This window comes from Condylura cristata, unplaced genomic scaffold (assembly GCF_000260355.1).
Source record: "Condylura cristata isolate star-nosed mole 26May11 unplaced genomic scaffold, ConCri1.0 scaffold00002, whole genome shotgun sequence".
Lineage (NCBI taxonomy): Eukaryota > Metazoa > Chordata > Mammalia > Eulipotyphla > Talpidae > Condylura > Condylura cristata.
In genome coordinates, this window is record NW_004567103.1 from 28,679,310 (window position 1) to 28,699,435 (window position 20,126).

A 20,126-nucleotide genomic window follows, 5' to 3' on the forward strand; every position below is an offset into this window, starting at 1 on the left:
ACCAAGAATTTCAGGGTCACTGTGCAGCACACACACTTAATGCTAAAAGCAGCAAGTCAAAATATTGAATGATTAACTTTTTAAATAATTTTTGTTTACCTTATGACATTCTTTACCCCCATATTATTGCCACAGAGCATAAAAGGGATGCTGGCAAAAACGCTAAGCTTTTAGTTTGAATATTCAGATTCAGGCTTTACTTAGCTGTTTATTCATTATAACTTTCATTTTTTTAATAATACAGTTAGTTCTGCATATTATATGAGATCATTTGTGAGTGCAGAAAAACATGAAATATTTTTGTGTCAGGTTCATGAGGCTATCTGACAACTGCTTTGCAGTAATATATTAAATTTAATATGGTTAAGGGGCTGAAAGGCTGGAAGAAGCCTCACTTAGATTACCTGGAGTCACATCAAAACCTCTATTTCTTCATATTTGACTTTTTTTTATAGTCTGTTTACTCACGTGTAAAATGAGATCATTCTTAGCTCTCTGGGGTACCTTATGGTTATCCATTTCTACAAATGCAGGTTAACCACAATAGACTGATAACATGAAGAATGAAAACTTCGACTTGAAAAATTGTTAGACTCAGGTTTAAAGGATTAATGGCCTATGTTCTTACCAACATTCTACTATCCAACTTCAATTTAGTTTTCTACAAACCTATAAAGAAACCTGAAAGTTTAAAGAGTAACATAATTAAAAGAGCTAAATTCCATTTTATTATGAATATTCTTTCTTTCCTCTCAGTGCCAGATATAGGAAGGAAATGAACAATTTTTTAAAATATATATTTAGGCCTGTGGCAATAACAGTGACACTAGGCACTTCAAGAATTTGGGATCTTAACAGTTCATCCATGAAATTTCAGAAAACTAACACTGTTAATTTCTAGTATCTATTTTCATACTTAGGTCAGACTTGAGCTGTGAGGTGGCTGTTTCTAGCTCTCCTTTTTTTTGTTGCTCCTGTGTCAGTAGTTCTTGGGTGGTCTGTATAGAATTGCGTAGGGCAACGCAATTTTGCTGCAAAATTTGCACCTGAAATTGTATAAGAAAAACTTTTCTATAACGTAAAGATTTCTTAACAATACCTTACAGTACATGTGTAAGAAATATTTTCTAACCTTAATGTTGCAGGAGGGAAAAGGGGAGTTATCTATATGATACAGTCAAATATATCAAGCATACAGTGACTTATAGCTGCACCATCCATAGAACTTTGTTTAACTACTGATTGCCTTGCATATATTGAATTTTAAAATATCATAAGTTACAAGTATTGACCTCAGATAACAGCTATGATGTTATCTGAAAATTAAAAACAGCACAAATATATTTCTGATTTTACTTACTAGTATTCTTTGCTTCAAGTATTAGTCTAATTTTTATTTTCTATCTATAACACATACATATATACATACATATATATACACATATATACATACATATACATACATATATACATACATATATATACACACATATACATACACATACATACATACATACACACACATATATACATACATATATATACACATATATACATACATATACATACATATATACATACATATATATACACATATATACATACATATATACATACATATATATACATACATATATATATATATAGTATAACACAACAGAGATTTAAGTGTAGGAGAGAAGATACTATTACCATGAGCTAAGAATTTGCCTCTGTAAAGCCTGAGGTAAAGTAATCTCTTTGGACATCAGTGACCTTGTTCATAAAGTGACAGTAAATGACATCAGAGTCCTTTCTTATTTTGCACTGAACTATATTTACATTGTAGTCAGAATGTTAACAGATTACTATATAAAAGTAATTAAATTAGAGGAAGTTAAATGAAATTTAAATATATGGTAAACTATCAGATTTTCTTTCTTTGGTTTCACTTTCCTAACAAATGAGAAAATGTCTTTACCTGTTTCCTTTCCCCCTCTACTGCTGATCCCATTTCTTGTATTTTGAGTAGCATGGCTGATCCAGATTTCTCAAGAGATTCCCTTAGGTGCTTCTCCTGAGACAGTTGTCTCCTTAGCTACAGAGCAACAGTGTAGTTAGGTGAGACACAGGGATCATTGAATTTTAACAAAGATCAAAGTCACAAATAAAATTTACCAGACATACGATATCACCCCGAAAACACTCTTCATTCATTTAGCACTACTCAAGCATTTTGTTTTTTCCTAATGGTTAACCTTCTAAGAAATGTGACCATGTTTTCCTGTTACATGTCCGTTTCCAAATTTCTGGTCAAGAGCCATTAGAAAGTTGCAAGCAACATTTGAAAAAGGTGGCAAGGAGGAAGGCAGGAGGGATGAAAGATTAAGTAGCAAGAAAGGGTAAATATTGTTTTTTAGTGTGTGTATCTAGTTACACAGTGTTGCACTGTAAAATGTCTTATAATGAATTGCTGTTGAAAAAGTTTGAAAAACACTAGTATCATACCTTACTATTTGTACTTTTTGAATTGCTGTATTTTCTGACTTTTTAAACTTTTCCTGTGTTTTGATTTCTTCATCTATATATTTTTTATCCCATAGTATTACAAACATCTCTCTGAAAACTTTCAATTCTGTTTTGGAATTTAAAAGTAAAAACAAATAATACAGTAACTTAAAACTGTAGACAAAATTGACACAAGAAGTTGGGTACATTAACCTTATTTCTGTCAATAAATGAATATAGTAGGAGTCAAATAAAGAGAAAGGTTAAGAGGGTGTTGGGGCAGCTCCGACGTGGTGCCCTCAAGTTGGTCCTCACGGGGGCGCGACCCCCAAGTGCCACTTACCCCCGTTGCTGCGGTCTTCACCTAAGTGAAAGAATTAGTTCTCAATAATTGCCTGTGTGTCAATGGGGAAACTGAGGGCCTGAATGACACTTTAAAAAAAAAAAAGTTTCTGAGCATGGCTAACATGGAATGAAGCTCACTGGCTCGGCTGCCCAGCTTAAATAAACTTTGAAAGTTGGAATTTAGTGACAATATAATTTCTGGAGGCTTGGAAGTCCTGGCAGAAAAATGTCCAAATCTCACCTGCCTCAATCTGAGTGGAATCAAAATCAAGGATCTCAGCACTGTAGAAGCACTGCAAAATCTGAAAAATTTGAAAAGTCTTGACTTGTTTAACTGTGAGATCACAAACCTGGAAGATTATAAAGTATTTTTGAGATGCTGCAGCAAATCACATCCTTAGATGGATTTGATCAGGAGGATAACAAAACACCAGACTTGGAAGAGGAGGACGAGGAAGATGAAGAGGATGAGGAGGAAGATGAAGACCAGGTGGGTCCACCTGAAGGCTATGAGAGGAGGAAGAGGAGGAGGAGGAAGATGAAGCAGGCTCAAAACTGGGCGAGGGAGAAGAGGAGGTGGGTCTCTCGTACTTGATGAACGACAAAATCCAAGATGAAGAAGATGATGACTATGTTGAAGAAGGGGAAGAAGAGGAAGATGAAGAAGAAGAAAGTCTTCGAGAGGAAAAGAGGAAACAAGCTGAGGACGGTGAGGAAGACCATGACTAGGTTACCCTAGGACCAGACTCCCTCATGCTCCAGGGCATCACTGACCCGTCTTCACTGTCTCTCCATGCAAGGCGGCTATCCCTTCAGATACATGCAACTTTTTATAGGAAAAGTGGTTTTACTATTTTTGCCTTATCATTCCAAATAAGATTTACTAGTCTGTTACTGATTGTATTGTATGTAGAGAAAAATTTTCATTGACCCCATTGTGAAATTCCCTACAACTTATTTAGAATCTTAATTTTTCTAATTCTAGCTGTTAGTCATTTTTAGCCCATAATTAGAAAAATCACTTTTAAAAAAGAAAAAGGTTAAGAATCATTTATCATGAGGTAAAGAAACCCTTTCCAATTAAGATGGGAATTACAGAATGCTATTCATTTCAGAGCTTTAAACTGAAAGAAGTAATATTTTTAATCCGAGAAGTACAGATAATTTCTCTAATTACACATTTTAAACATTAGAAAATTATTTTAAAAGTGCAGAGAGACAAAGACTATTGGCATCAAATTGTTACAAGATAGCCTATTTTGAAAATATTCTTATTTTCAAATCATACCACAAATATTGAAGTTAGGCTTTTCCAATTTTTCACTATTCTATCTACATTATTTTCTTGAACAGCGATAAATAAATTTTTCATAGCCTTTCTAACTATTTTCTTAGGATAAATTGCTATAAGAGAAATCTCTAGGTATGGAGTAGGATCAAAAGAGGTGGGAAGAACACAAGGGATTACTGTGATGGCACATGGGTGACCTGATAGTAGGAATTTCAAGGGGACTATAAACCAGATGAGAAAGCATACATTGTACAAAAATGAAAAATGATATAAAAATATGTACATGGTAAATAAATCACTAGGTTAAAGGTATGAATATTTTTTAGACTTTTGATACATTGTGATTTTCCTTCCAACTTTACCTTCTTATCAGTAGGATTTGAATAAATCTCATCAGCACTATGTATTATCATTTTATTAAATCTCTGTTAATCTAATAAATGAAAAAGAACATCTCAATATATTTGCATTTCTTTACTGGTGATATTAAATACTTTCTTTTATGTTAATTAGCTCTTTATATAATTTCCAAACTGTTTTTATCTTTGTCCTTTTTTTGTTTTGGGTTGTTTCTAGTCAATTTTAAGTTCTTTATAAAGGAAGATGTTTAATTTGGTTAAGTTTTATCAGTTTTGCTTTTTTTCTACATGTAGACATTTTTAATTCTTAAGTTGTCAAATCTATTAACTTTTTAATTCTGTTTGAGAGTTTAGAAATTCCTTCCCTTATCCAATGATTAATTATGACCATCTTATTTAAGGATGGACCACATTTCAGTTTTGGTTCTATTTTTTAGGTGAGATTATACTTAACTTATAATATAGAATAGCTTAATAAAAGCTTTGAATAAAATTATATGTAGTATAATTTGTCCAAGATTTGTTTTATAAAAGGAATTTTTGTTTTGAGAATTATACTGTTAAGGTATTCATTTCTGAAGCATTACAAAGGGCTATGTCTAATGTTCATAAGAATTACATTTTTCCCTAAATTATTCAATTAATGAATTTCAAAATTAAAGTGACATATAGCATTGTATTAATTTTAATGTATAATTTGATATATGTATACATTAAGAAGTGATTATCATAAATTTAGTTACAAACATCACCATATAATTGTTTTTCTCATAACTTTCATGTTACACACTCAGCAACTTTCAAACCTACAACACAGTATTATAAACTATAGATATCGTGCTGTATATTATGTTCCCAAGACTTATTTTAACAATTTCTCCTGTCTCCTCCCCATTCCCTGTCTTTGGAAACCATCAAATGGTTCCCTGTAGCTGACTGTTCAGAACCATATTTTATATATATATATATATATATATAAAATATATATGTGTGTGTGTGTGTGTGTATACACATTATAAATTTTATTTATGTATCTTAGGAAGATATATATATATTAAGTCTCTGTATAGTCCTATTATAGGCCAAATTGTATGACCCCCAAATTCCTATGAATACATATGAATGGGATACAATTTTAAAGCCCTAACTCCAAAAATGAATCTATTTAGACACAGTCTTTAAAAGATTAAAGAGATTAATATATAAGGAGGTCATTGTGTGGATCCTGATGTAGTGTGACTAGTACCTTAATAAGAGGAGGAAATTTGAACAAAGAGACATGTAGGCTATATCCAGAGAAAAGGCCTTGTGAAAACACAGAAAAAGCTGCCATCCTCAAGCAAAGGAAGAGAGGACTTGGGAAAAACAAATAAGCAGACTCTTTATCTTGGTCTTCTAATTTCTAGGACTGTGAGAAATAAAGTTTTATTGTTTAAGCCACCTGGTGGCAATTTATTATAGTAGTTCTAACAGATTAATTCACACTTCCTGTCCCACATACCCTCAAAATGCATCTGTTTGACTAGAAAGTACTTACATGGGTTCTTAATAGAGTTCAATGAAAATTCAAGACCTTATTGCAAACAAACCTAAACTAGTACTTCTCTAATGAAAATAAGTGTCAATGGAGAAAGGATAGTCTTTTCAATAAATGGTACTTAAACAACCCTGCACACACAAAATTTAAAAACATCCACTCCACAAAAGATAGAGCTTAGAAATGAAAAGATGAGCTAAAGACTGGGAAAAAATATTTATAAAGGTATATTTCATAGAAGATTGGCATTCCAAAAAATATAAAGAACTGAGAATTCAGTAAAACAAAGTTATGATATGGACAAAAGATCTAGCAAATACCTCACCAAATAAGACAAACAGATGGCAAATAAGGATAGAAGAGCCTTAATTCATGTCATTAGAAGTGTAAATTAAAACAAGATGCCACTATATAGCTATCAGAATGGAAAAATGCAAAACACAGACAACATTTAATACTGATGAAGGTGTAGAGCATCAGGAACTCTCATTCTTTGCTGTTGTGAACATAACATGATACTGCCCTTTTGTAAGATAGGTTGCAGTTTCCTGAAAAGCTAAACATAAGCTTGTCATATGATTGTGTTGTTCCTAGTTATTTATCCAAATAAGTTCAGTATTTACATCCATGTAAAAATTTGCATTTCAATGTTTGTAGCAACTTTATTCATGACTGCCAAGACTAGAAAGCAACCAAGAGGTCCTTCAACAGGTAATGGATAAACTATTGTTCAATGATAAAAAGAAATGCGGTATCAAACCATAAAAAGAGTGGAGGAACTTGCATATGCTAAGTGAAACAAGTCAGTCCCCAAAGGGTGCCTATTGTATGATTCTAACGTAACAGTAACAAAATCATAGCCAGGAGCTTAGACAGTAGGGAGGGAGGGGAGGTAACACCATGTAGAGCACAGAGCAGTTTTAGAAACAGTATCATATTTTGTATGGTACTGTAATAAACAGAGTAAAACAATACAATTAATGATGATGGATCAATACTGGTTAATCAAATGTAACAAATGTACCACACTAATGCAAGATATTAATAATGGAAAGTCCTTGGGGGTGAGAGGAAGAGATAGGTAGTAACTGTTTTCTGTTACAATTTTTCTATAAACTAAAACTCTGGGGGGAAAAATGCTACTAAATAGTCAAAACAATTTTAAGCAATAAATTTGCTATAAACAATGAGTGATCATGCTTTTATTAGTAATTACTGGAAAACAAAATGCACTATGTAAGAGAATTTTCCAAATAATTGTACTTATCATCTGGCACACTAAAAATTCTAACTTTAAAATTTTTGTATGAGAATTTCCCTAAAACATGTATCTGTTTTTTTGTTTTGGATAATACATTTCAAATATTAACTCTTATTTGGGCTAATGTCAATTATTCTGTCAGGACATGGAAGATTTCAGGCCATCATCAGTATACTGAGTTAGTTATTTCTTCTGACTCTTCCACTGTTTTCATAAGTAAATTTTTAGTTACAACCACTTTTAGCAGCCACCTACTTTATAATTCCCAATCTGTTGCCTACTGAAATTTCAGTTGAAATGTGAAACTTTCAAGGTAAAATTAGATGAACAAGCTAATCAAAAGCATTTTACTTTAAACTACTTTTGTTGAAGTCTTTGTCTGAAAGTTTCTACATAACTCTAGTTTATCAGTAACTGCATGAATTTTGTGGTAACTAGTTCTGTTTTGGCTCAATGAACATTTAAAAATTTCTGGTTTTATGGAAGTATTGAGGCAAAAGACAGTCTCATTATGTAAGGATAGGTACTCACTTGCATTTCATGCAGCACATTTATTAAATCTTCCTACTACATGGCCACATATTTTCCTGCTTCAAAGGTTTCTTTTGGTTCTTGAATTTTTGGCAATTCCAATGCCCCCCCTCCTCCCTAACTATTTTTACCTTACCTCCTGAATTCTAAGATTCATTTTACGTTTTGTGGATTTCAGTTCTTCTTCTATAATGGCTGCATTCTTCTAAAAGTAGAGGGGGGGAGGAAAAGGCTGTATGTAATTTGAAATGACAGAAATTGTAGATGGTATTATGAACATGGTTTAATAGTCTTGAGTCTGAGTAATTATCACAGTGAGAGATTAAGAAAATGATTATTTTGATGTATGACTTCTATTATTTCCCATTTTAGATCACATTTACCTCTGACGTAAAATTCAAAAATCAGAAGTTGGTATTTACAATATGTCTCTGTATGTGTTTGTGTGTATATATATGTATACATATGTGTATGTGTTCTATTTATGCTGGCCTCAAAAAATATCTATGCTTACCAGCTGAAACTTAAAACTACAACTTCACAACTTAATTTTTTATGTTATTTCTTACTGCATCATGAGGCTTTAGATATTAAAGCCTCATAGTTGTCATTGGGCTTTATACTTTCTACCTTCAGTCCCTATTCAATACCATGTCTAGCTTTATCTTTCTTCAAAGAATATTCCTCTTCCACAAAAATACAGCCCTAGACCTAACAAGGTTTGTGCTTTCAATATAACCAGATTCCTAATAAATCTTCCCTGCAACCAAGCTCTTCTTACAATTTATACCATTTTCCTACAGTGAATATGTCACTTCCTTATAAAAAATCTTAATTATTTCTATGGGATCATGTCTAGCTGCTGATTACATTTGATTCTGAAATATTATAGAATTCCCAGCTAATTTACAACTTATTCCCAAAACAAATCCTCACTCTTGTTGCACTAATTTGTGTATTTTCCCTTACCTGTATCCAATAGAAAGATCTACATTCAAACTTAGGTTCTAGGAAAAAAATAGCCAAGTGTAATCTTCAAGAAGTGACATTTCCCTGGACTCTAATCTCTTATTAAAATGGGGGTGATAACTTACATCGTAACATTTTGCAAAGATTAAACAAAATAACTTAGCACATCCATTATACTGCCTGGTGACAGAGGGGAAAATAAAATGGCTTCTTTTCCTAATCTTTTATTTTTGCTACCTGTGTGTGTGCTCCTTAAAATTATCCTCACCTTTCCACTTAGCTTACTAAGGCAGTAGCTAAAATTCTCGTTGTTGACATTAACCTACCTTAATCTATTCTAGATAGAACATGTGCACCCTCTCAAACCCAATTGAGCACACACCCAGCACTTACTTTGCAATATTCACTTACTGTGATGTGCTTTCCTATAACATTTCCTATGCCCTATTTCTTTTTTTTTTTTTAAATGCTATGTCTCATCTCTCAGCTAGTGTCTAAGTCCTTGAAAAGCATGGACTCTAAATTCCTGGACCATCCTAATCACATATACAGGATACATTCAATTACTGATAATACACAATAGATTATCAATGTTAATAAATTTCAACTGTCAAGAATCCTCATATCATTATCACCTATTTTTAAAAGTCACTTTTATATGCCTTTTGCCTCCTCCAGCTAACATGACTATGAATCTGTATTTCAGAACTCTGGACTCAAACCTTTGTCTCTGAAGCAATCTCCAGAGTGGCAGTCAGTCTTTGCACTTCATCTTGTGCCTTGTCTTCTTCCTCTTTTACATCTCTCAGCTGCTGGCGCAAATTCATTACTTCAAGATGCAATAGCTTCAGGTCCTTAGAATGTTCTTCCTGTATTATATTCAGTCGATCTTTCAGAAAAGCTGCCACAGTACAGGGAGGTCATCGAACATTTCAAAGGTCAGGAAAAAAAAAGATTCAAATTCATCAAACACCCATAGAGGACCAAATTTCTGATAACACCCTTCTCTCTATACCTGTTTTCTGTGGATTCAAATCCTTGTCAGCTTGCATACGAAAGATGTTCAGCTTCAAGGACTGGATGAGGCTTTCCAGATGGCACATTCGATTTACCAGAAATTCACAGTTCCTCCACAAAATGTCTGTTTTTCCCAAACGAACTACTTCATTCTGGATAGGACTAATGATGCTCTGACTCATAGGTTCTTCTAAACCTTTTGGAGGTTCCAACTGGCTTCTGCTTAAAGATCCCAATGTAACAATATTAGGTCAAGTAGTGTGTACTGTGGTAATCCCAACCATCAAGTCAATGTAATAGTACTACTAGAATAGCATCTGTTACACCACCAAATTTAAATAGAGGATGAGGCCACCATGGGAATGGTTTCAATGACATTTTAAGTTATTTTAATCTGAATTTCAAAAGTTTTACATGAAAAATTACTGATACAGAAAACATGAGATGAGAATTCTATAAGGATGAACCAAGAAAGTTAATGTGGAGGCAACATATCAACATGTTTTTAGAGAAATTTAAACAATGTCATAATTATGTTAACATATATTCAACATTGACACAAATTTAATCTTTAACTGCTACAACTATTTCTTGGAAGGATGAGATCAACTATATGAAGTTTAAGTCTTAAGGTGAGACATTCAGGAAATACATATGTAATTTTAAAGAAAATCACACCACTATATTCAATATTCAATAATACTGCTTTTAATGGCAGTAACTTCAGCAGCTCAAGGGGGAAAACAGTTCTTTTGTTGTAAGCATGTTATTCTAAATTATGAAAAAATTTCAAGACTTAAAGTCTTATAATTTATAGTAAACTTGGAGGAGGAATGAAAAAAATACATGGGGTGAGTCAAGTTTACCTTAATAGTAAATGTATTTTTTGATCTGAAAAACAAGAACCAAAATTTTAAATTACATGAAAAATTACATACTTGCTTTTAATCAAGCATTAAGGTGAACAGAATATATCAAAATTTGTATACCAAATACTTTAAAAGTCTATTTAGGGGAATAATAGTAGTAGCTCTATCATAGGATGACAACACTCTTAAGCTTGCAAATATTTTCTAGTTAATGATCAATGGAAACTTTTCTCAATTCTTTTGTAAATACCTGTTTTATCTGCCTAACCATCCCTACTGTGACTTAATACCCAGTGAAGGAAAATTCTCCAAACTATAGAAATCTAGTATCATTTGATTTAATTTTCATGTTACCTTTTCTCACCAAAGTTAAACATTATTAGGTCATCTCTCAGAGAACTTGTCTGTTCCTCAACTAGTCTCATCCTTTGCTGAAGTACTGTGAATGTTTCAGAAGTTGTAGCATTGATATGGGTTGGAGAAACGACTGGCCTGGACATTGCAGTTTCCATATACACCTGAGATTAAAGTCATAATTTTAGTGTATTAAGTTTTATTATTGATCAAAATGGACACTGCCCTATCCTGTGGGAGGATTATATACCCATTGTGTGGGGTTCAAGAATGGTCATGTGTACTGTTTTATTAAATGTAGGCGGAAACTCTAAGATCCAACTTTTCATTCACCATCTCTTCCTTATCCTCTTGATTGAGGTGAGCAACATCCCAGATAGTACCTATTCCTTGCACCATGATCCCAGAGTGACCACATGAAGCAGAGCCATGACCCATCTAATACACAGTGTGAGAGTAATATATTCAAGCTGTTATAAACCACTGAGATAGTTCAATAGTTTGTTATTTCATCATAATCTAGCCTAATCTACTACTATTAGACACGCACTGGACGTCCTATGATTTGGCTAAGGGAGTTATTACCTCTGTCATTACCAGCCATTTTCCTTTTAATACATTCTCATTCTAAAAAGAATTTATACCTAGACATCTGAGCTTAAAACAGATTTGCAAACTATTCCGAAGCAGTGATTTTTAAAAGTAATTTGTGAATTTAACTACATAGCAAAAGATAGTAGCTATTAACATCAAATATCGAGAACCTAAAAACCAAATCACATGAGAATAAATGGTAATATTACTCTTTTAGGTAACAGTGACAGAAGCAAAACTGACAAGCAGTCCCAACATGTAAATTAATCATGTGTTCATGATTCTAAAGTTCAATAACAAGGTCATTGGAGAAAACTTAAAAAACGTTTTTCTTTCAATTTCATCGTAAGACATTTCTAAAGTAGACTGTGAATCTTAACCACAACTAGCCATAGTATTCAGTGTGAATGTGCTCACAAGATTCCACAGGGATATCAGTGACAACTTTTTCCCAGACTTGCTCTGTAATCAGATCTCTCTTCTCACCGCCTAGACAGCAGAAGTGGGAACTGTGTCAGGTCCCAACCACTGAAGGTGGTTCCTAGGACCCAGGACAAGAATAAAAAAAAAAAAGAGTAAACTGCTGGTTGGATTTGACAAAAATGTGAGAAGTTGTAGAAAAGCTTAGCTCTTTGACAATACTGCTGCAACCATTGAGGACATTTTCAAAATAGCTCTCCAATCACCTATCTTCCTTTCATAGGTCACAAATAATGGCCTCTTTCTTTTGTGTGGCTTTATTGAAGGATACTGACAAATATAATTGCATGTATTGAAGGTATACAATGTGATGATTTGATATATGTAAACATTGTAGAATGGCTATTAAGGTCAAAATTAACTTCATCTCAGATAATTAACAGTGTGTGCATGTGTTAACACTTAAGATCCACACTAGCAACTTTTATGAGCTATAATTACACTATGCTGTACATTAGATCAGAAAGAACTTATTTGAAAAGGTAACCTATAAAATTGGGGAAAATACTTGCTAACCACTGCTGATAAAGGGCTAACATTAAAAAATATAAAGAACTCATACAACACAATAGCAAATAATCAAACTTTTAAAATGAGCAAAGGATATGAATAAACATCTTCCCAAGATGAAATAGTATATGGATAAGGAAAGATGTTGAACATCAGCATTAGGGAAATGCAAATCAAAACCTTCAGTCTATTTTTTTCCCACCTGCTGTTTGCCTGCTGCTGACCTAAAAATAAACCAGACCTGGAGTGAAGAGAAAAGGTATGGAAAAGGGTGTTTACTTGGGGGTTTAATGCATACTTATCTGGCTCCTTTGTCCTCTCTACAAAAAGTTGAAAAGTTTACATAAGCAACATCCCTTACCTGGTATATCTAAGTGACACATCATGAGTCAATGAAAATTTCTCTCAGGCAGAAATACCTGCTGGAGCTTCTGGCAGACTTTTGCTTTTCTAGTAACAAGGATAGAAATGATGGCACCTGTCACTGCCTTCCTATGATGCCCAGTGCTTTGAGGGTTGTCAGTAAGCATGTCATGTCTCACATTTAAAAATAAACCGAACCAGGAGTCACTAGCATGTGATTAACAGGAAAAGGTCAGAACAGCTCAGATAAGCCTGACATTTTTTGTAAAACCAGTAACTTTTAAACTGTTTATGGGAGAAAAATTAACTCAGTTTTTTTCTGTTGACTGCAGCAAAAGGATCTCTAGCAGATATATACATTTGGAGAAATGAAAGATAAAAGAAATGAAGTGAAAGTGGGAGGGGAAGACAGTTTTGTGTCAAATTTTATGACCAGATAGGTGATTTTAACAAAGGACTGCCTACACTTAATTTAAATTAGATCCCTAACATATAGTAGTATAAATAACAAAAGTCCATCTTTGGGGGAAGAATAGAGGAAGTGAAACACAAATATTCCCCACATATAGTGAATGGGATATAGACATCGATCTAAAATGTTTTCAGGTTAACTAGTGAAATGTCAGTTTGTTGGTATTTCCCTAAGTTACCTATATGTTTACAATGCTTACATTTACTTTACAGGGTGTGTGCATCTTGTCATAAACAAAATGCAAAAAACTAAAATTATTTCATTTGCTTAAAAAGAAAGTCCCTGCATCTTTGCCTACCTGAACCTAATCTATACTGACCTCTTCAGGCTTCTAGATGGAAAAGTAAGGGGAGAGGGAAGGACGAAACTTGGCCCCCAGCTTCTGAGGGGTGTAAGTTTTAAAAAAATTCACCCTAAGAACAGAAATTGAGGTGCCTAGGCTGACTGCTGGGGGGCAGAAGATAAAGTTTTTGAGTGAAATACATGATGGTGTTCTTGAAATATTCTTAATCAGAGGAATGTGTTCCGGTCATCAAAGAAATTGCCTCAAACACAAGTCAATCTACCCTTTGGGGATCTGTTTAAAACAGGGACAGCTTTCATGCCTGTCTGACTATGTGGGTGCCACTCTTTCTCCTTTTCCGAATAAAGCTGTGCTTTTAAAATGTAAAAAATAAAAGCAGTTCTCATGGTTAGCAATAAATCTGTCCCCTACTAACCACCGTAGGAAAAGAACTGTCAAGGTGGAAGAGTTCTTGAAGAGAGGGAGAGAGCAATGGTGGATGTAGAGCCAGCTTTAATATCCACCAGAGAGCAAGACTCTTTGACCCTAGGAGTCTGTTAAAGGAAGAGAACGGTAAGGACTTGTGATCCAGTGAATGCGTGGAGCTGGGATTTAGATTCAGGAGAGTCTCATCTTCACTATTGTTACTCATATCCCTGCCCATTCTCCCTCACCTGGCAAGGGTAGTGTATGTGCCACTTTGGACACATTATCCACTGGCTATTATAGCAGATTCCCAGAAACTGTAACTCCATGGCTCTTCTTAGGCTATAAGGTCTTGCAAGAAAATCCAGCTCTACTTGCTAATTTCCCAACAGAAAGACTAATGCTTTAGCGAATTTGTATTTCACCGTTTTTGAAAAAGGACAAGAATCACTGAATGAAGACTGAACCTAAGTTTGGATGCTGGTAGTAACAATACTAATAAACCTCTATTTTCATAAAAGCTCATTCACAACTACTTTCATAAATATATCAAATTCTGTCTCTATGCTTAAGCAAGTATTAACTAATACCAACGTTTGAAGAATTCACGTACAAGCCAGGTATCTTTGAAAAGGGAACACCTACCCTTAGCACAAGGCTCCAATCACAACTACCTGCTGGGAGCTCCAAAATAACAGGCTAGGAATTCAAAGTGTATCACAACCTCTGGAAAATAATTTGGCTACTGTTTTCGTTCAGTTATACACCAACATTTGCTGAATATCCACCTGGAGCCAAACACTGTTCTGGTACTTCAACAGAACTTAGCTAGTTATATATTTTCTAGCACAAACACCAGGTACTGGGGAAACAGCAAGGGACGCATGTAAATCCCTGACACCTCATTTCTAACAAGCAGGCTAGGGCAGATAAGAGGTAGCAAAAATTAAAGGGGAAATGTCGGTCCTTGGAACCCAACCTCCAATCTTCGAAAGAAGTACTAGTGGTATGGGGGCGTAAATGGAGGCTCTCTTGCCTCCCTCGGCGGGAACCAGGCAACGCAAACTTTGTTCCGAAACCAGTTTCACCAACATCCAGGTCCGAAACGCTTGAGTCAGACTTCAGAGGGAAAAACTAAGCTCCGCCAGGGCAAGGACAGGAGAGTGAGGTTTTGTGGCCTCTCAGAGCCGCTGACTCTCTGAGGAGCACACGCCTCCTGGCCGGCTCATCCGCCCAGAGCCCAGCACCTCACCCCACAGTCCAACCGTCCACCCGGGGATCTGTCCCCCAGCAGGCAGGCGGGTTTCCATAGAACTAAAACCACGGCTTAAAACTACCCGCGACCCGCCGTGGTAGCTCCTGTACGCAGGCGCACCTGTGGCAGGGCATGCCGGGAATTGCAGCTTTCCCGGCCCTGGAGGGCCCTGCGCCCGGGGCGGGACCCTGGCCGGATTCCGGCGGCGCGCACGGAACGCGCAGCCCCGTGACCCGGATGACGACAGGCCTCCATTGTGCTCGCGAATGGAGCACGACGGGATATGTAGTTTCCGCCTACTCACGTCGCACAGGTCCGGTTCTGTCCAATTGGTCCAGCTGCTCGCCTCATATCGGTGAACGTTGGGAGGTTCGGTAAACCGGCAGACACAAACCCTGCAGCAGGCAAGAGTCCAAAATTAGAAAATGATTTAGTTTTAGGAACACAAAGTATAAAGTTACTTCGGAATAATAGGAAAGTTTTAAAGATGAGCATTAAATATGTTGAAGAGTTTAAACATTCTCAAAGGAAAACCCAAGCCCCCTTTTACCCTTATCCATGAAAGAAATCTGCTTTCTTGTCTTGTGTCTCTTCAACGTATTTGTTTGTATTGTCAACAGATAAAGGACTTAGTGTTTCTAAAGCTGACTGTAAACTGCTAAGAAGAAAGAGCATGAATCCACAGCTGTTTGAATTGTTTTGCTTAGAGTGGGAATTCACATTTAAGGAGAGACGTGCGTGGGGAAAAAAAAAAAGTTGTAAAGCACACCTGCTACCACTCCCATTCCTCGCTTCTCCATGGGGCGCAGGTGAGAGTAACTTCAGAAGAGTGAGGTTGAGTTCTTATTTGCTTAGCCAGTGGCTGATTGAAGTGATCTAGTTCTTCTGACTCTTCTGATAGTTGAGCCTTAAACTGATGGAGAGACTGGCCAGCAAACCACAACTGTGAGACATCAAATTGATCCCACCTGGTGTAAGAGAAATGGGCCCCCATACATTATTCAGGTGAAGAGACCAAATAAAACTTCCAGTATGAAAGGAGGGAGAGTATTCTAGAATATCAGTGTATAAAGCCAATTATTCTTTCAGTGTGTATATTTGCTTTTGCAATGACCTCTGTTTTGTGGAGATAAGGCAGATATATGCATGCAACAGATAATCTGGGCTTTAGTGAATCCATGTTAATCAAGGCAGACTGATTTAGTATTTTTAATCTCTTTCCCTCTTTTCCCACCACCTAGCAAACCATATTAAGAATTTCAGTAATGACAGAAAACAACTTTAAGCTTTCAATAAACTAATTCATCTCTAAGGAGCCAGGCTTGAAATACCTGATAATTCATTATGAAACTGCTCTGGGAGTGGGGGGATACAGTCACTCAAGGACAGTGTCCAATAGAGGACAGGTCACTGTGGGTTCTTCACCCATGTGCACAATTGCAAGACTGCCCAGGAAACAATAGGGCTTATTAAACCAACAAGAGAAATAGAACTTCTAAAGGCCACAAAGCAGCCAGCTTTCTCACCTAGTTAGTCGCCAGTGTCCAAACCTAAACAAAAGTTGCTCATCCAAGATGCCATTGTCCACTGAGATGATGCCACCACAGCAAGAGTCCAAAGGGTCAAGATATGCAATACGAGACAGCAAAGGAGGCAGCATCACTGGGAGGTGACCCAGACACAGAGTGTCACCCGTCAGCAGCTCTAGCCAGCACTGGTCAGTAGTTCTGGTCAGTACAGTTAATTGCATTATAGCTCCTTATGAGTTGTTGGCTCACACCAACAACAAACAGCTCTTTTAGCCATCAGGCCTGAGGCCTAGAGCTCCTTTCAGGTGATGTCAGAGGCAGGCCAGAGGCAGAGAGCAACCCACTGAGACTTTGCCAACCTGTTTGACTTCTCTAAGAAACTTTTCAGTTTCTCGTCTTCCTTCAGATAATTGGTTGCTGGTTGCATGGGAGAACACCTAGTCCAAGCAAGCGAGTGTCCAGTCCAAGTAAGAGTCCAGTGAGTCCAACAGAGCAGGTCAAAGCAATTCCAGAGTATCTCAAGTGAGTCTAGTCCAAGCAAGTCTTGAGAGTGCAGTGTCCCAAAGTGCAAGAGCCCATGAGCTCAAATGCATGTCAGAGAGCAAGCGAGAGTACAGCCTGCCCCAGCCTGGCTACTGCCTTCCCTTATCTTCTCTCTCCTGGCCCCCCAGCTGCCAGTCTGATTGGACCAGTCTCAATCCGATGGCTGATTGGACTATTTACCAATGAGCTCATAGCTTACACCTGATCCATCCATTCCAAGCTCCAGGCACCAAATCCACAGTCCTCTCTAAGGCCTGCACCTGGAGGGAGACACCGTGTTGGAGCTAGACTCATGGGACTCCAAGAGCTGCATGCCCAGGGGCAGCCCAAACTCCATGGGGTACCGGACACAGACTGTTACTTGCACAGCCCACACACAGTGTTCTGGGGTCACATGCTGGAGCCCCGAGGAAGGGGGGATGTCTTTGGTTTCAGTTATATTAAATGTTAATTTTATTCTCCTAAGTGCCTGATCACATTCACTTTTTAAAATTCTCAACTGATAAATAATTTTCATACTGTTGACTGCATTCATAAAGTAGGATCTTTTTAGTCATGGAAATCCTAAAGATTCCTTGAGGACCACATTTTCCCTCACTTCAGTACTAAAATAGCCTTCTAACTGGCTCTCAGTCACCCTTACCTAGTGCATCTGTTATATCACTACTAAAATGAACTTTAGAAAAGTAAACCAAAAACATTTAATATGTTTTAAGACATTTAATTTTTTCCCTTTGAACTAGTAGTTTTCCACTGAACGAAATCAAGCCCAAATTGCTAATTGCTTAAGTATAATTTGCCAGTCTCATTTGCACCTAGTGCTCTCAAGGGATCTTGAAGTCAGGCCTACTGACATGGCATGTCTTCAAGCTCGCAGCTTCTGCACCTCTGCCAGGCTTGCTTTTCCTGTTGTTAGTGTGATAAACTCAGACATTTATTTATTTATGCATACAAGAACTGGGGTACAGGCCAGAGGTATGGGGAGTGAGAGGATTCATCAGAGACAGTGGGGAGCAGAACAGGTGGATTTACTGAAATACACTGCTGAGGGGAGCATCAGGCAAGACAGGAGAGGTCTGCTGTGCCATGTGGGTCAGCTCCCGGGCAGAGATGGAACTCGTGCTGCAGCGGCTGCAGACAGTCTCATAGTGCTGTGCTCTAACCCATTGCACTATGAAGGAGGGACCTAAACTCAGACATTTAACATCTTCTATGAAACTGTTATTCCCTCCCAAAATTCTTATTGTGCACCTTATAATCATCAGTAGGTGATCAGCTACTTTAGGACAGTAGTCTATTTTAAGTGCCAAGCGCAATGACTGGCACACATTAGAGGTTTGGTAAACCTTATTAAGTGAGTGAATGAATACACTTTGAATGCTTTACTGAAAGTCTGTCTCATTTTCTTGATGACTTACATATTCTGTTGATAGGCCAGCAAAAGGCATCTGCTTTCTTCCAGAACTGGTATGATTTGACATTACAATTACACAAATGACAACAAAGCTACCTGCAATCACTTCCCCTTGGAGTTGGACATGCATACTGTAGACAAATGAAAACACAAAAATTTTCATACCTTGTTGATACAACAGAGGAATGAGGATGGTAAATGCATGAACTGATTCCTCACCTTATGTGGGCAAGCCAGACCTTTTGGTGAAGTTTTGGCTGTGGTTAGAAAGATTAAAATTTAGAAGTCTTTAATGGACTGGTTTGCAACCCAGGGACATAAAGGTAGACTTATTAACTGAATCACTCTAGGATAGCAAGACTACAAGTCTTCATCACTCATTTTCACCAACTAAATTTTGTGTTCAAATAGATTTTCATATTCTTTTGATTATACTTAAAAATAAGGTCAAGGTTTTGTTGATGTTGCTGCAGCTGCTTCATATTTCCTAAGATTATTCTTTTGATCTCAATAGGATGACACATAACCAGCAAAAGAAACATCAGTATTTTTAGAAAAAGATTTTTTTATTTATGCATATAAGAATTGGGGTGTAGGCCAGAGGTGTGGAGTGATGAGAGGATTCACCAGAGACAGAGTGGGTTGTAGAATAGGTAGATGCGTTGAAACACAGCTGAGGGGAGCAACAGGCAAAACAAGAGAGGTCTGCTGCACTATATGGGTCATCTCCCTGGTTAAGGATTGAATGCAGGCTGCAATGGCTGGTGACAGTTTGGTAGCACTGACTGTAATCCCTGCTGTGGGTGTATGTGTGTGGGGGTGTGTGTGACTTGTATTCATTTAATTGACTCAGACAGCTCAGCACTTTTATTTCTAAAATTTTCTGATTGAGTAATATTGCCCATCTACTGATTCTGTCATATATTAAACTAATTTTCTCTGTCTCTAAAATTTTCTCCTGTAACAATTTATGATTTATTTTTAAAATTTAAAGAACTTTAAACAGATGGTAACTTCCTTCAAGATAGAAGAATTCTAAAAATGACTACTAACTTTTTTCTGGCTGTTGTTTTAAAATTTATTTTCTGTTTTATCAATGTAACATTGTTTATAGAATCATGTATGACTTAGGGGACTAGCTTCATACTGCCTCAAACGTGTATTCCCAGAGGACACAACACCATGAGGTGCACCCATAGTCCTCTACCAGAGACCATTGGGCCCTTCCCACCTTTAT

General features: G+C 36.5%; 1 protein-coding gene and 1 pseudogene across 1 annotated transcript in view; one reads left to right on the forward strand and one right to left on the reverse strand.

Moving 5' to 3' along the window:
- Positions 1-15,544, reverse strand: part of CCDC150 (coiled-coil domain containing 150) — a 66,994-nt gene extending 51,450 nt beyond the window's left edge. The window contains exons 1-7 of the mRNA XM_012726023.1: positions 15,401-15,544; positions 11,021-11,184; positions 9,796-10,016; positions 9,503-9,681; positions 7,948-8,016; positions 1,961-2,077; positions 917-1,046 (exon numbers count right to left, since the gene is read on the reverse strand). Coding sequence (XP_012581477.1) covers positions 917-1,046; positions 1,961-2,077; positions 7,948-8,016; positions 9,503-9,681; positions 9,796-10,016; positions 11,021-11,178 — 874 coding nt within the window. The 5' untranslated portion in view covers positions 11,179-11,184; positions 15,401-15,544. The remainder of the gene's footprint in view (positions 1-916; positions 1,047-1,960; positions 2,078-7,947; positions 8,017-9,502; positions 9,682-9,795; positions 10,017-11,020; positions 11,185-15,400) is intronic.
- Positions 2,931-3,561, forward strand: LOC105853640 (annotated as a pseudogene).
- Positions 15,545-20,126: the final 4,582 nt, after the last annotated feature.